At 33.1% G+C, this 16,480-nt stretch overlaps 1 protein-coding gene and 1 long non-coding RNA gene across 2 annotated transcripts in view; both read right to left on the bottom strand.

The window, feature by feature from the left end:
• LOC128172410 (multiple epidermal growth factor-like domains protein 10) overlaps window positions 1-16,480 on the bottom strand; it is a 110,833-nt gene that overhangs the window by 55,540 nt on the left and 38,813 nt on the right. The window contains exon 2 of the mRNA XM_052838208.1: window positions 204-425. Coding sequence (XP_052694168.1) covers window positions 204-425 — 222 coding nt within the window. The remainder of the gene's footprint in view (window positions 1-203; window positions 426-16,480) is intronic.
• LOC128172525 (uncharacterized) lies at window positions 1,740-6,109 on the bottom strand. Its single transcript, XR_008242292.1, has 3 exons — window positions 5,940-6,109; window positions 3,930-4,029; window positions 1,740-2,147 (listed from the first exon to the last, which is right to left on the bottom strand). It is a non-coding gene; the product is annotated as an uncharacterized LOC128172525 (long non-coding RNA).

Here is a 16,480-nt window from a genome sequence, read left to right as displayed (position 1 = left end):
GAACAGTTTTATTTCCTGTAGTTTCTATTACACTAAAACCTACAACATGTTTTCGGTTTTGATATTTCAAACTAACAGGGAAATTCATATAAAGAGTTAGTATTCTGATAAAACATGTCAATAAAAAGCATATAATTATGCCTGATGACAGTTTACACCACAGAGACTATCATTTCCAAGATACAAAATGACTGTTACTATACCGTCATTTTCCGTCCTAAAGTAGATAGTGATGTGATGAATACTGTGGATGCTGGTCAGGTTCACCCACCAGGTGGCGGTTAAAAAGGACACTGATAAAGCACATTGACCACCATTCATGCTAAGATCAGATTTACGTCCGTCCACAGCGTTACTGGCGTCATATCTGTCATCACTTCGTGCAGAGTATTGCTGGTATGCTGGTTTATTGAGGGCAACGTTAACTGTCAAAAACACACAACCCCATATATACAACATTATTTACATTTACAAAATTGAGTAGGTTCATTTAAACTAACATTTACTTATGAACGATCTTCATAAACAAAAACAATATAAGTGGGATTTTATTTAATTTGTCCGAACACTTGTCATTTCATGTTATAAAAAGTCTAATCTAATAAAATAATGATTTTTTAAAAATAAAAAGCTGAATGTATCGTAATCATAATTAGGGTCTTCCGTTTCCAACGGAATACCCTATTGTTTTTGTTAGGTTTCTTTTTCTCTATTTTTCACTATTATTATTCTTTTTTTTCTTAACATTTTTCTTAAAACTCAAATATCTCAAATATGCTACAATGGATTTTTATGAAAATTTCACGAAAAATACAAAATATCAAGGTCTTTTATCATGTACAGTTTTGTTGATGACGTCACTTCCGGTCGGCCGTTATATTCGTTTTTCTTTTTGTAAAAAGTGATCTTGTCCTCCCTTTTTCTCAAAAACGATTAAAGATAGAAAATTGAAAGTTTCAGGAATGATAGATTTTTGAATTTCTAGGGCCGATCAGGTAAAACTACGATCGTCCGTCATATCCGGTCCGCTCAAACAGCATTTTCGGAAAATTGTGTTTTAAAATTTTTTTAAATCAAATAATCTACAATTTTTTTTCGATCAGAATATGTTTTAAACTTATCAAATTTTAATATGAGCAGGTCGTCCGTCACTTCCGGTCGTTACCGGAAGTGATTCTAATATTTGGATTTTTGGCATTTTAAAGCATATGCATTTTGTTGACATTTTTGCACTGAATACAAAACTAAAAACCGTTTTAAAATCGGACAACGCATTGCTGAGATATTGAAGTTTAAAAATGACGTTTTCCGGGAATCTGCATTTCGCGCAATGTCTACCCAGAGTTATCATTCCTGCTTCACTGGTGGGAGATTGCATTTCTTTGTGTAGGTTGAGAAAGTAGTTTAAAAGGAAGTTAATATGATAGTAAATCGTACCAAATGTCAACAGTTTAATTGAACGCTATCAATTCAAAATCAAACGAAAGACCCACTTGTTGCTCGCAACAATGTGCTTTCAGGTAAAAACACGATAGTAATTTGTACCAAAATTCATTCCGAAAATTGTTTATTTGTTCCTAAAATTATTATAACTATAGCTATTATCTTAGAATTTATAAGGTAACCGACACTACAGCCCATAAAATTTGGCTTCGTGCAAAAGAATCATACCAGTGATCTATCTCCCTTCGTTGATCAGTTGATGAGATCAGTAGTGACCACTTTGATACATTATATAAAGGATCTACTGTTCATCCAAATGACCGTAGCGTTATTTTTCATTAATTAAAATCAAGTTGCAATATTCAATATATTGTCGGTTTGAAATAAAGAAATGTTTTCGTACGAGTTAACTAATAAGCTATAGTTCTATATTTAGAAAAAAACAAAACAAAGGAAACTACGCAGTTAGTTTGTCGAAAGATATCGAAGACATTTCAAGAGGTTTTTACGGTGCTGCTTTGTTGCAAAACAAGAAGATAGATCTTGTATACTCTTTTATTAAGAGAACGATAGTACAGTTTTGTTATATCAATCAAATTGAAACAGAGTAAGTCATGTCAGATTGTCTTTCACGTCAGCATATAATTCCAGTTGCATGAATAGCTGTATCTCTAGGTTTGGATGTCGGAACCGATCGTTAAGATCTAAATTGTTATGAAAGATAATCTGCTATAAATATATATATATATATATATATATATATATATATATATATATATATATATATATATATATATATATATTCTTGATTTACATACTATTCCGAAGATATATTTATTTCAAGTACAGATGGTAGTGATTATAGTGGGCACTATTGAAATGAAACGCAGACACATGAGGATGATTATGTCACCTGAATAAATAGACATTGCTTACTAAAGTGAAGATCATTCGAGAGTATAACTATTATAGGGTCAACTTTTAAATAAATATTTACAATCTGACAAAACCATGCACAAACTTCTGTTACGTTATGACATCTATGAGATTGTGTAAGAAAAGTCTGTGCTTGAGTCAAATTGACAAATATAGAGGTCAAGTTCAAATTTGGTTCCATCCTAGTGTATGATTAATTCAGAGTTATTTCTCTTGTTCTAAAACAAGATTGACTGCTCTTAAATTTTAAATTGATGCTTTTGTTAACTTGACTAGAAAATACAGGTCAAGATTGAAATTTACTTCTGGTCTGATGATTTGTGATGAAGTTATGCGTCTTGAAGTTATATAAAAAGAATGATTTTTAGGGATTTATATATCTTTTGTATTGAATTGTTACAGTAAAGGCGATTCCAAGTTTTTTTTTTATGTTTAGCGTCCACGGACGGATTGGTTTCGAGATGTTGAAATAAAATTTAAAAAATCATTTTTGATAAGATTAGATCGCTTTTTCATATGTCGGGCTTGGGATCGCATTTTTAAATGAAATCGGAAATCAAATATTCATAATAACAACATTCAAAATGAAAACCATAGTGGTTATTTGTTATTTTTGCATTTTTCTTACAAAATAAAGAAAATGCTTAAAAATATATTATAAATTTTATTTTGTTTAATCTTTAAAGTTGTGTGTTTTTTCTAAGGGTTGTGGGTTTTTTTCCTGATAGAAAGATGGGTTTTTGAGTTTTGGGTGGACACTAAGCAAAGACAAAATTTGCAATGGCCTAATTTGGCATATGAAGATTTGACTGATTGTGGGAGCATTCGTGGCTTTTCGACACATCTAGTTTGCATGTATATGCTAAAAATTTTATCTTTAAGATGTAAATTGTTCAGTTCAAAGAATTTGTAAAGTTAGGATGAGGATGTAAAAGAAAAGACAGGGTTATTAAATTTGTTCTAAGGAATCTATTACTTCAGCCTTAGTTTCAAATAAATATATCTTTAATTTATTGTGTCATAAAGACAAGATGTTGATACAGTGAATATTCATAATACTTTAACTTATGACCTATTTCTAAATCTTTATTGTCACTGTCTGAACAGAAATTTAATTGAAAAGATGAAATTGGCCCTGCTTTGAAAATAAATGACAATAAAAATGGTAAACCATGTGAAATCCCATGAAGTAAAAGTACTCAATGTTACAAAAACTTGACACATTGATCTAACAGTCCTATCACTACTGTAACAAAATGTGCATAAAACACATTATGCATTTGCCATGATCTATACATGTATATATATGTACATGTACTAAAATTGTTTTAACCATGGCTTTGAGACAAAGGGTGTGGTGTCCAATAAATACATGTATAATGTTGACCTTACCAGCCCCTTTCGAAATTAGAAATATTAGATAACTTGTGAAAAAAGTTGACACCATAATCCTTTATCTATATATTTTTTTTTATACCCTGTGTCATTCCAGGTGTAACTCATAGTTTGTGTCATTGTATATAAGATATGATCTGCAGGGGTGACCTTACCTTCTTAATAAATAGAATTGATCAAGTATCTTTAATAATGGGGTTGAATTTGGAACAGGGTTCTTTACTACTTTAGGAATTCTCCTCTACTCCCACACAGCTGTAATGAAAATTGAATTCATAATTTTGTTGACTAGGAAACCCTCTACCAATATTATCAATTTTATGTCCCCCAAGATAGGGGTTTTGACTCTAGGGCGGACCAAAATGGTCATATAGATTTAAGGTACTATGAAACACACTTGAAATTATTATTTGAAATATTTTCTCAAATACAGAAAATAATGACTTAATATTATGTAAAAGTGAATTTGAACCCATTATCTTAAGAAAAAATATATAAATCATACTCATGAATTACTTGAGGCTAAAAAAATTTGATATAAAACATACTTTGATAATTTTGAAACACACAGTTGGATGGCGTTCATATGATTTTTGTGCAATTTAGCCTTATATCATTTAAAAATGTTCAACTTGTGTTCTTTTCAAAGTAAAGACTTGAAATTTAGACACAATTATCACCAGTGTTCAGGCTTTATGTTAAACAAATTTCAAGGTCATATGTGGCCAAAATGGTCATTTAGTGTTAATGTATATAGAATGTTTAAAAAACGTCCACTGACACAGAATAAAAACTGACTGCATAATAAGGAAAAAAAAACATTGAGCCGTCATCTAAGAATATTTCATATCACATACATGTAAGGCAAGGTTTAAGGCTGGGGGGGGGGGGATGTATATTTGTCTTTTTATATTATTCTGCTCAGGAATTTCAATGAAAAAAAAAAGTTAATTCAGATATTCAGAAAAGAGACAGAATGAATCTGTCTATCAAAGTTAAGAAATTGTGAAAGTTAAAGGTGTTTTCTTTCCTTGCTTCTTCATAAAGGAGTTATTTTCCCTTGCCTTGCCATAATTCTGTTTTTAATCATTAAGTTTTATGTAATTAAGAAGTTGTATAATCAAAAGAGTTTTTTTTTTTTTTTTTTATTGTTGGAAACAAAAACTGTTACACTTTATGAACTTAGTAAATAAACAAATAGACTTGTTAATAGTATAGTAATAATTGGCTAACCAAACTGATTGATAAACAGTACATGTAAAATGATTTTGGTATAAAAACCAGATGGTGAACCACTGATTAATACTAAAGCCGGAATAGGATTAGCGAGTATCTCTGGATGTTGTATGAAGAAGAGTGGGGTTTTTTTTTGTTTAATTTCCCACAGGGAGAGTTTCTGTCTGCCCTTTAGGATGAGGGATTGGAGATTGTTTTAGATAAAACATGTTTACTAGCCACCTCATATTAGTTTATCCATGAAAAGATATACACTTAAATCCTATCTTGAAAATTAACAAATATGGGGAAAATTATTTTCTATCAGAGCATTTTCCCTTTTCAATATTTGGTCATGCACTCTAATATGATCTTTTTTCAAAAAATAATAATAAAGGTTGAAAGATTTCAGGCAGGGAGTGGTCATTGTTTCAATACTATAATTTTTATACACCAGAATGAAACTTAATTAAATGTAAAAATGAGACTCCTCGACAAGTTTGTGTGTGGGCTATGGTACTCAGGTGACCATTAAGGCCGTCGGGCCAATCGTTACAATAATCCTATTTATTTCAGTCTAAATATTCCACTCTAAAATAGGAAACGTACGGCAAATTGAGGTTCACAATTTTTTGTATATATTGGCCCTATATTTCAATTTCAGTAAAATATAAAATCAATTGACAATATTGTGTATCATTTAATCTATAAGAACATTTTTCACTCTTCAGCAAACTGGCCCTCTCGAATATTAATTACTGCGATTAATATTTTGTAAATATTATAAGGATGGAAAAAGGGACTGTAGTCTGTTGTTGTCGATACAGACACATAAAAATTTCAGTCATATTTTGCCCTGGTTTAAACTGATTTTTAAAAATATCACAAAAAATTAAAATGTTACAATTATTTTCATAAGAATACCCATAAATTAAGATATAAATTGTTACCTAGAAAGACTTTCACAAGTGTAATTATGACATCATAAACAGTGCATTTTCCCGTAATTTTCTTAAAACTGAGCAGAAGACGCCATTTCCTCTGTGATCTTTTGAACAGAACAGTTTGTCCACAACCGTCGCCCATGATGAAACTTACGTTATCACTTTATCATGTGATATCACATTAAATATATTAATTTAGTTGAGGACGACAGCTGCTTACGCATTTTCCACTTCAAAAAACTATGAGATATATGCCATTTTTCATTATTTTCCTCTACATCTTAGGAAAAGGAAGAAATGTTGAACACATTATTCATTTTCAAAACAGAGTAAAAGTGTATAACTTGGTACTTTATATGCACATGTGTTCAAGATGGTATACGTGCATTTTCATGAGATTTTAATAACTTGTGAAATTTAAGGCAAATTTTGAAGGAAACTGTACCTTCTTTTCTGTCCAAACGCCATGAACATTGCCAATGCTCCTAAATAAAAATACAAATTGTATTTCTAAATAATGTCCATAACAATGAGATTTCTATTTTCATTCATTTCATGAATTTTTTTTAGATGCCAAAGAGAAAGGCATTGTCTGCAAAATACCAGCGTGAAAAAGACCGGTTGAGAAAGAGAAAACAACAACTTAACTCTGCAGCATTGGTAGAGCCTGATATTTTACCAGAAGTAGTCTCTGGAGCTGTCTCAGCTCCTCCCAGCAATGTTCTGGGGTCAGGTTCTATGGGGTGCCTACCTAAAGAGGAAAAACCCCTGGCCAGGATGCAGGCCTCGCCTAGAGTGAAAATGCATCCACCTGCCCAGAGGTTGCCATCTCCTCTGGGAAGTCGTCTGTGTGCCCAAGACGGAGGCACGGCACCGTCCCCTGACTCCCCACCGTGGGTTTGTGCTCCACCGAGGGCACCTGGACCAGACACCGTGCACGTGTCTGGACCAGCAGGTCAGGCGCAGCTGGAAACCTCCATGGATGAAGGGACCAGCAGGAAATTAAAAGATAGGGATATTTTGAGGAAAATAAAAAGGAATCAAAAGGAAATACTATGCAATATATGAAACAAAATGAAACAGAGTATGAAAATATAACAATGAGATTTTATTATGATAAAAATGACTTGTCACATAAACTAGCAGAAAACAAAAAAGACAAAATTGAGAAAGACGCAAGTTTGAGTCATCAAAGTTCAACATGTACAGGTATCTATGAATTATATCGTTCTGTTCAGGGCTCATTCCATCAAGCTGATTATTTGTTCGAGGAGAACGCAGGAACTCAATGTGTTGCAAACTGTTTATCAGCTCTTTCTTATCACAAGTTAAAGAATACTAAGTTTTGGTCAGCGCAAGACATGAACAGAATCTTAATAACAGGCGATGAATTGTATTCATTTATGCAAAGAAGCTCATCCATTAATGATAGATATTTGCTTGTAGAAGAGCTGCCACAGAATTTTGAATGTTATGATCGTTCATTTGAATTTCTCTCGAATGAGCCAAAGACAAGTGTTATTTTGCCAGATCAACATATTAATTTCACAGAATTTGATGCTTTACCATTGCAACAAACACTCACTAATACTCTAGAAAATACTGATGGTTGTTTTGTTTGTTTTGGTGGGAACACTTTACTCACTGGCAAAACAAAGAATGGATTCTTTAGTTTTGATTCTCATTCAAGAACAATAGAGGGATTGTTTTCTACAAACGGCAAAAGCACACGAGTTTTATTTGATACTATTGACCAACTATTTTTGCATCTTACTGGCCTTGCTCTTTCAATGGGGTATTCCTCAAATGTAGAGTGTAATTTGACTGGAGTTCACTGCAAAATGACCAATATTTTAAACATTCCCGAAGATAAGGGAAACGACAATGGAACTCAAAATTTGACAAATAATGGTGATTTGGTATTTGTTTCTGAAACACATGAACAATATAGATTCCTACTTCTAAGCAATAAAGAAAAAACGACGCTTTGTAAATCTCTAAACGTCCCTTTTTTGCACAATACAGATAATCAACTGTCGCAGTGTCATGAACAAAACCTTGGAGAACCAATTTGCCATAAAGAAATTTTAAGAGATGGCAACTGCTATTTCAGAGCAATATCATATGCGTTGACAAATACTGAAGATTTTCACAATATCATGCGTAATGTTGTGTGTGCACATATTTTGGAAAATAAAGAGTTATTCAAAAAAATTTTAAGGAATGATCAACAGTCTGTTGAAAATTACATTGCATCTTCATCAATGTCACAAGATGGTGTATGGGCAACAGAGGTCGAGATTTTGGCAATGGCTCATCTTTTGAAAGTTGATATTTACACATTCTCAGAGGGTCATTGGTTAAGGTATTCTGGACAGATAGTAAACACAGTTTTGCCAAAAAACAATCTTGGTGCAATTTATTTGGATCATGTTGGCCAAAATCATTACAATGTGGTTCTAAATGTTGCAGAAAACCCATGCAGAGAAAGTCCAATAAATTTAAATTCACAAGACTCAAGACCAGTTCCCAAGAATTGTGCAGCAAAATATCAAAGTAACAAACAATTGCAAAGAAAGAAGCAAATCAAGAGAGATGATAAAAGAAAACAATCTTTAAGAAAAAAATACCGGGAAAGTGCAACCTTCAGACAAAACAAACTTGAGAAAGCACTTAACCGCTACAAACATGATGATGAATATCGAACTAAAGTAAAATTAAACAATGCAGACAGATACCACAAAGACATGCAATACCAAAAAAATGCTAAATTTCGAAGCAGGAATCTTTATGGAGACACTGTTCAGAGAGCTAAAAAACAAAAAGCCAGCATTGATAAATATGCTTCAAATGAGATGCACAGAGAACATGTAAAGGCAAGAAGTGTACGCAAATACGCAGAAAATCAAAAACATAAAGAAGATGTCAAATTGAGGAGCAAACGCAAGTATAAAACTCATAAAGAAAGCAGGGAAAAGGACAGGAAAAGAGGATTACAAAGGTATACTAAGTACACAAGATAAAAAGCATAAAGAAAAGGTCAAATTAGAAAATGTTCAGAGATATAAGAACAACACTGAATACAGAGCAAATACTAAACTCAGAAGTAAGGAAAAGTATGCCACAGATACCAATTACAAGATGCTCATTAACAAAGCAAGCATTCAAAGAAACAAGGAAAATAATGATTTCAGGGAAAAGAAGCTCAAAGCTGCTGCAGAAAGATATAACAAAGATGAACTATTCAGATCAGCTGTCAAAACTTATAGCCAGAGGCGTTATGAATCTAGTTCAGAGACAAAAAACATGAAGAAAACAGCTGTTAGGCATAGTAGACAAATGTACAAAAGAAGATGAAGTTGTGAGAATCTTTAAGGAGAAAACAAAAGAGGGCATTGACTATACATGCTGTTGTTGTAACCGACTTCTATTTCAAAATCAAGTTCAAAGATGTGAACAATCTATGTATATAAAAAATGAAAATGCAGCAAAAGTGGCAAATTTATGCCTACAACAAAAATACCGTCATAATTGCACAACTTCCTGTCCGCAAAATTGTGTGAAATCAAATTTATGGATTTGCTATACGTGCCACAGAAAGATCTTGGCTTGCAATATTCCACCAGAGAGTGAGATTAATAGACTTACACTTGAGGATATCCCAGTAGAACTAGAAAGGTTAAATAACCTTGAGAAACACTTGATTTCTTTACACATTCCTTTCATGAAGGTCATGGCTCTTCCTCATGGTGGTCAAAAAAACATTCATGGACAAGTAGTGTGCGTTCCTTCCAACTTAAAAAAAGTCACAGCTTTACCTTCAAAGGAGAACGAAGATTTACTGCTCCGTGTAAAGTTAAAAAGAAAGTTGAATTATAAGGGATACTATGAGTATCAGTTTGTCAATCCTAATCACATACTGACAGCATTAGACTTTTTGAAAAAGAACAATCAATGGTATGAGCATGTTACAATCAATACAGACTGGAGTGAAATCAGTGATCACAATGAAGAACTTCTACAAGAAAATGATGTAACTGTTGAGGAACCACAGGAAAATGCGATTGATACATGTTTGCAACCTGTGGATATTGCGCAGGAAGTTCTTGACCACTATTTTGACGATATCTATAGCATTGCCCCTGGTGAAGGAAATAATCCAGTGAGAATGTTGCAGGAACCCGGAAATGAAGCTAAAACATTTCCATACCTTTTCCCGAGTGGTCAGTTTTCATGGAATGATCAAAGGGATATAAAGATATCTTTATCAAGATATTTCAACAACAGACTAATGAATGCTGATGACAGATTTGCAAAGGACAGCATTTTTATATTCTTTAGTCAGTATATGTCTGATCTTAATCAAGTAATAGAGGAAATCAATCAAAGCAATGGGATGCAACAAGGTTATAGATTCTCAAATGGTTCAGGACCCTGATATTCTTGCAAGGCTCATGAAAAACAACGAAGCTTTAAGGTTTATGCAGCCAATTCGTGGAACACCAGCATATTGGTCATCTGCCCAAAAGGATCTTTTTGCAATGCTTCGTCAATTGGGAATCCCAACATGGTTCTGTTCTTTCTCAGCAGCTGAATATAGATGGAATGATGCAATTATAACAATTTTACGACAAAAAAATGATAACAGAGATCCGTGTTTGTTAGACTGGTCAGAGAAAAATGAGGTGCTAAAAAGTAATCCTGTTACTGTTGCAAGAATGTTTGAACACAGATTTCATGTCTTTCAGACAGATGTAATTCTTTCACCTGTTGAACCCATTGGAAAAGTTGCAGATTACTTTCAAAGAGTAGAATTCCAACAAAGAGGGTCTCCACACATGCATTGTTTATATTGGGTAGAAAATGCTCCAAAACTTGACCAGGATGGCGAAGAAGCTGTATGCAAATTTATAGATAAGTATGTATCATGTGCTTTGCCTGCAGAACATGAAGATCCTGAATTAAGAGACATTGTATTGGCAGTGCAACAACACAGCAAAAAACATTCGAAATCATGCAGGAAAAAAGGCACAAATTGTAGATTCAATTTTCCACGACCCCCTTCTGCTCGCACTTTCATTACTTCTCCAAACGAAACACAAGAGGGAGATGAAACTGACTCAGTTGAATTGAAAGAACAAAAAGTAGCTGCAAAAGAAATTCTTGAACGTATTTGGAATGAAGTGATAAATGAAGAAAATGAATCAAAAACATTTAAGGACGTTTTGGAGGGAGTAAACGTATCACAAGATCAGTATGAAAAAGCACATAAAATCTTGACAATGAAACATTCAGTTGTTCTTCAAAGAAAACTTGATGAACTATGGACGAATCAATATAATCCATGTCGGAATGCAAATATGGATATTCAGTTTGTTACAGATCCATTTAGTTGCATCGTGTATATGATTTCATACATATCAAAGTCTGAAAGGGAAATGGGTATGATATTGAAACAAACAAAACTTGAAGCTGAGGAAGGAAATGCCAGTGCACGAGACACATTGAAGAAAATTGGATCAGCTTACCTAAATCATAGGGAAGTAAGCACACAGGAGGCTGTTTACAGAGTCTGTAACTTAAGAATGAAAGAATGTTCCAGGAAAGTTGTATTTGTTCCAGTGGGTGAAAATCCTACCAGATTGACTAAACCTCTCTCTCAGATTAAAAGAAATAAAAAGACAGAAGATACAAATGGAGACGAAGATCATGATGAAAATGACATTTGGATGACAAATATAGTTGAGAGATATGAAAATCGACCAGACAAACACGATTTTGAGACCATGTGTCTGGCAGAATTCTGCTCAGAATTTAGAGTTCTTGCAAAATCACAGATTCCAAAGACTGCAAATGAAAACGTCTTCAAATTACAAAATGAAAAGGGTTATATTCAAAAAAGAACAAGAACACAACCAGCCATTATTAGATACCCAAGGTTTAATGCTGAAAAGATGACCGAGAAGTACTATCAATCTCTTCTTCAATTGTTTCTACCATATCGAAATGGTTCTCATTTAAAACCACCACCGTATGAACTTTTCGAGACATTTTATGAACAAGGCCACATCAAATTTATGGTAGAAAAGCAGATCAGATCAGTAAAATCTATTGTTGATCAAAACCATGCACGATTTGCACAAAACGAAAAAGTAATAGATGAAGCAATGGAAACATTTGAAAACATAGGAGAACCAGAAGATGCTTGGGCAAACCTTTGCCCAGAAACAGAGTCAATGAGGCAGAAATTCCAAAGAGAAAGAGGCCAATATGATGACTGTAATGAACAATTGATAGAAACAATCCCAGACATGCAGGAAACCACTAATGCTGATGTTCCATTAAGAGTTGAACAGAGAATTAATTCAAGAGATGAGATATTGCCGGTCTTACAAACCTTAAACAAAACGCAGATCCAATTATTTTATCATGTGCGTGAATGGTGCCTAATGAAAAGTTTAGGACAGAATCCTAATCCGCTACAATTGTTTATAACCGGTGGAGCTGGGACAGGTAAAAGCCATTTAATTAAAGCTATACATTATGAGGCATCCCGTTTGCTTGAAAAACAAATGTTATCTCCAGAAAGTGTAACTGTGCTCTTAGCTGCATTCACTGGCACGGCTGCGTTCAATATCGGAGGAAATACACTCCATCATTTGTTTTCTTTGCCAAAATTTATGACACTACCATATGAACCATTAAAAGAACAAAGTTTGAGTGAAATGAGATTACAACTTTCCGAGCTACAAATTCTTATAATTGACGAAGTTTCGATGGTTTACAAACGACTGTTATATTACATTCATGAAAGACTTGTTCAAATCAAGAAAAAAAGAGAACCATTTGGAGGAGTGTCCGTTATTGCTGTTGGTGATTTTTACCAACTTCCGCCAGTAAAACAACGCAAAGATGAAAGGTTATACAAAGACAATCCCACATACCCTGAAGATTTTTGGGTAGAAAATTTCAGGAAAGTGGAGTTAACAGAAGTGATGAGACAAAAGAAAGACATGTCTTTTGCAGCTACATTGAACTTACTGCGAACTAGAGAACGAAATCAACCTTTAACTGACCAAACCAAATCTATGTTGTCTCAATGTGTTAGAGAAGGACCAGAAGATGCCCTTCACATTTATGCAACAAATGATGAAGTAAACTCGTTTAATCTTACAATGTTAAAAAAACGATGTGTAAATCTTGTGGAAATTGATGCCAAAGACTTCACAAAAGATTCCTCTACCGGGAAACTGAATCTGAGGAAAAAAACCCATTAGCTATAAGACTGAAGGATTGCCCAGTACATTATTGCTGGCCATTGACGCAAGAGTAATGCTAACACGAAACTGCAAAGTAGATGATGGGCTGGTAAATGGAGTAATGGGGCATGTATCTAACTTTCAATTTGGCCAAGGAAATAACTCCAACACTATAATGGCTGTGGGAGTAATATTTGACAACATATCTGTTGGAAAAAAATCTGGAAAAAGAACGAATCAAGGAAACATTGTCATGATCGAAAGAGTCCAAGAGGAAGTAGTTGAACGAAAAACAAAAACTACTATTCGACACCAATTTCCATTGCGTTTATCATGGGCTTGCACAGCGCATAAAGTGCAGGGTATGACAGTCGACAAAGTAGTTGTCAATATAGATCGAGCATTTTCACCTGGCCAAGGATATGTTGCTCTAAGTAGAGTTACATCTCAAGACGGATTGTTTATTGACATTAATGACCTACAAGGATTACAGAAAAAAATATATGCTGACCCAGAAGTGAAAGAAGCTTTACAACAAATGGCAAATATAACCTTTTCAGATTGCTCCGCTTCTATCAATTCTCCTTCTTAACATACAAAGTCTTCCAAAACATTTTGCTGACCTCCAGAGAGATATTAGGACTAAAACTGCTGATGTTATATGCCTAACAGAAACATGGCTAAAAGCAAATCATATCGTCAGTAATTTTGAAATGAATAATTTTCAGTTTCACCATGCATCTAGAGGACTTGCATATGAATGTAACAATGATGAGATGATACATATGCGTTTCGCAAAAGGTGGAGGGGTTGGTGTGTATTTGAAACAAACTGGACCAAGGAAAACCATCATTTCCTTCCCAGAAAAAAATATTGAGGGAATTGCAGTACACATAACAAAAGATGATATCATTATTATCACTGTCTATCGATCCAGTTGTGTGAATGTTTCAAACTTTTTACTTCAGCTGCAAAGAGTATTAGAAACATATTCCTCAAATCATAGGCACATAGTTTGTCTCGGAGATTTTAACGAAGATGCAAATTTGCATGGTCCTATCCAAAATTTAATGGAGAAACTTGGTATGACACAATTGGTACATTTCTACACAACTGAAGGAGGAACAATATTAGACCACGTTTATGTGTCACCAAATGTACAGGCGAAAGTTCAAAAAATGCCAACCTACTACAGCTATCATGAGGGTTTGCTGATCACCCTATACCCAGAAAAAAACTCATTACAATCTGCTGATTAAATATCAGTCCTAGAAATAATGATAAAAAACCAATCAATGAAAATCAGTACAGCATTTCAAGTTTCCATTTTATCGATTATGAAAAAACGTTTATCAACCTATTAATAAATTTCATTTAATAAAAATGCACGTAAATAGATATGATTTTTAAAATCCCTGAATTAGTATTACTCTAAAAACTACAGTGATTCAAGGAAAGTCAGTATCTCATACATGAATTTCATGGCTGACGTGCTTAATTTCTCTCTAAAACTTACCAAAATATAAACATTGAGCTGTAACATAATCACATTTGTATTAACATTCTATGAAAACATATCTTGCCTTAAAATTAGAAAGCTTATTCAATTCTGAGAAAAGGTATGCTTCATTTTGCCAATCCATTCAGTTTTAAGAAAAATATGGCCATTTAAATGAACCTACCATTTCCACTATTCTCTATCGATCTATATCACAATTATCGGGCTCTCCATCATTAAAATATATTTACTTAATCTTTTAACGGTCATTTGTTGTTCAAATTCCTTTACTAAAAAACATTATTCAATACTACATACATTTACATGAAATTATCTTGAAAAAAGCATCACATCACTTAGAAATATCCTAACATGTATACCCTCCCACTATCTTTTGATTATAATATAAACCATTAAGGTTAATATATTTTGCCTAATAATATGCAACCTGTGGCAATTTCCTCAATTAAGTCATTTCTTACACATTTTTCAAATAATCATCACTGATGCTAAGAATTGCTCCTTTTTGGTAAATTTAAAAATTTGTAGCATTTTTTAACTCAAAGATAGACATGCCGTCCTGCATGTGGTTTCTTGTTTCTATGAAAAACGAAGCTAACAATCATATCTAATGAGCATCAAATCTTTCCAGGTTTCTCAGTCTAATTTTATTAAGGTCTTTGATCAATAAGAATCACATTTTGTACCTAATAAATGATTAATCCAGTATTCTTAATCATTAAATCATTTTAAAGGTGTTATCAAATAAAAATACTCCACCAAACAAATTTGTAAAATTTTAATTATGGTCCAACTAATTACACCTTGAAATTTGAATTGAAGTCTATGGGCAACAAATGTTTCATTAAGATATTGTTAAAACTAATTTTAAATGTTAAAACAAGGAGAGGCATGATCCGCATCGCACAACATTTAAAATTAACCAATAATTTCGCCGGATTGGACAACATCCAGATTCAACAAGGTAAAAACTCTCTTCGATAATACATGTATACACATTTTATATATTAAAATATGAAATAAAATGAATCATTTACTGCAGATATTTTGACAGAATTAAAATTTTCTCTTTTTCATCAAACGGAGATAATAAAAAGATTTAAGATACAAAATGACCGGCTTTTTATATGTTATCAGTCATGTGAGTTTGGTTTATATCAGTTTCATTGTTATCTAGCAATACATATTTAATTAAGTAGCTTGAAATGATTCAAAATTGTTCAATATCTCTTCATTATACATTGAATACCTTAAACCACTCTAAAACAGTAAGACCTACAACTGTGATATGCCTGCCAAAAATAAGAAATAAAATTCAAACACACCAGGGTAGCTGGAGACACATAACCATTTCATATGAAAAATGTTTTAATTTATATGTGTTTCTATATTTTTGAAGCATATATACAATAAAAAGGTAAAAAAATGTTAATTCTTGCTCATATCAAAAGTAATAATCCTACCAAATCTGTTATTTGAAGGTCAAATGTACATTTACATATCCTACATGTAATGTTAATGGAGACAACAGGAGGGCATGATTTTCCAACTACCTGTATGTAAACTATAATTACAAAACATGAATTTTGGACAAAAGAACATAAAATTGGGTTATCAAAGATTTTGTATACCATGATACCTGCATTAGTCTACATGTAAAGTACATGTAACAGAAATTGATCGACATGTGCTGAAAACGATTAAACATCTTCGCCCGACTACAGTCATCATCGAATAAGATGTAAAAAAAAAAAATCCTCTTGGCAGAA

This window comes from Crassostrea angulata, chromosome 2, assembly GCF_025612915.1.
Source record: "Crassostrea angulata isolate pt1a10 chromosome 2, ASM2561291v2, whole genome shotgun sequence".
NCBI classification, from domain to species: Eukaryota; Metazoa; Mollusca; class Bivalvia; order Ostreida; family Ostreidae; genus Magallana; species Magallana angulata.
This window is presented reverse-complemented; position numbering and strand designations above follow the sequence as displayed.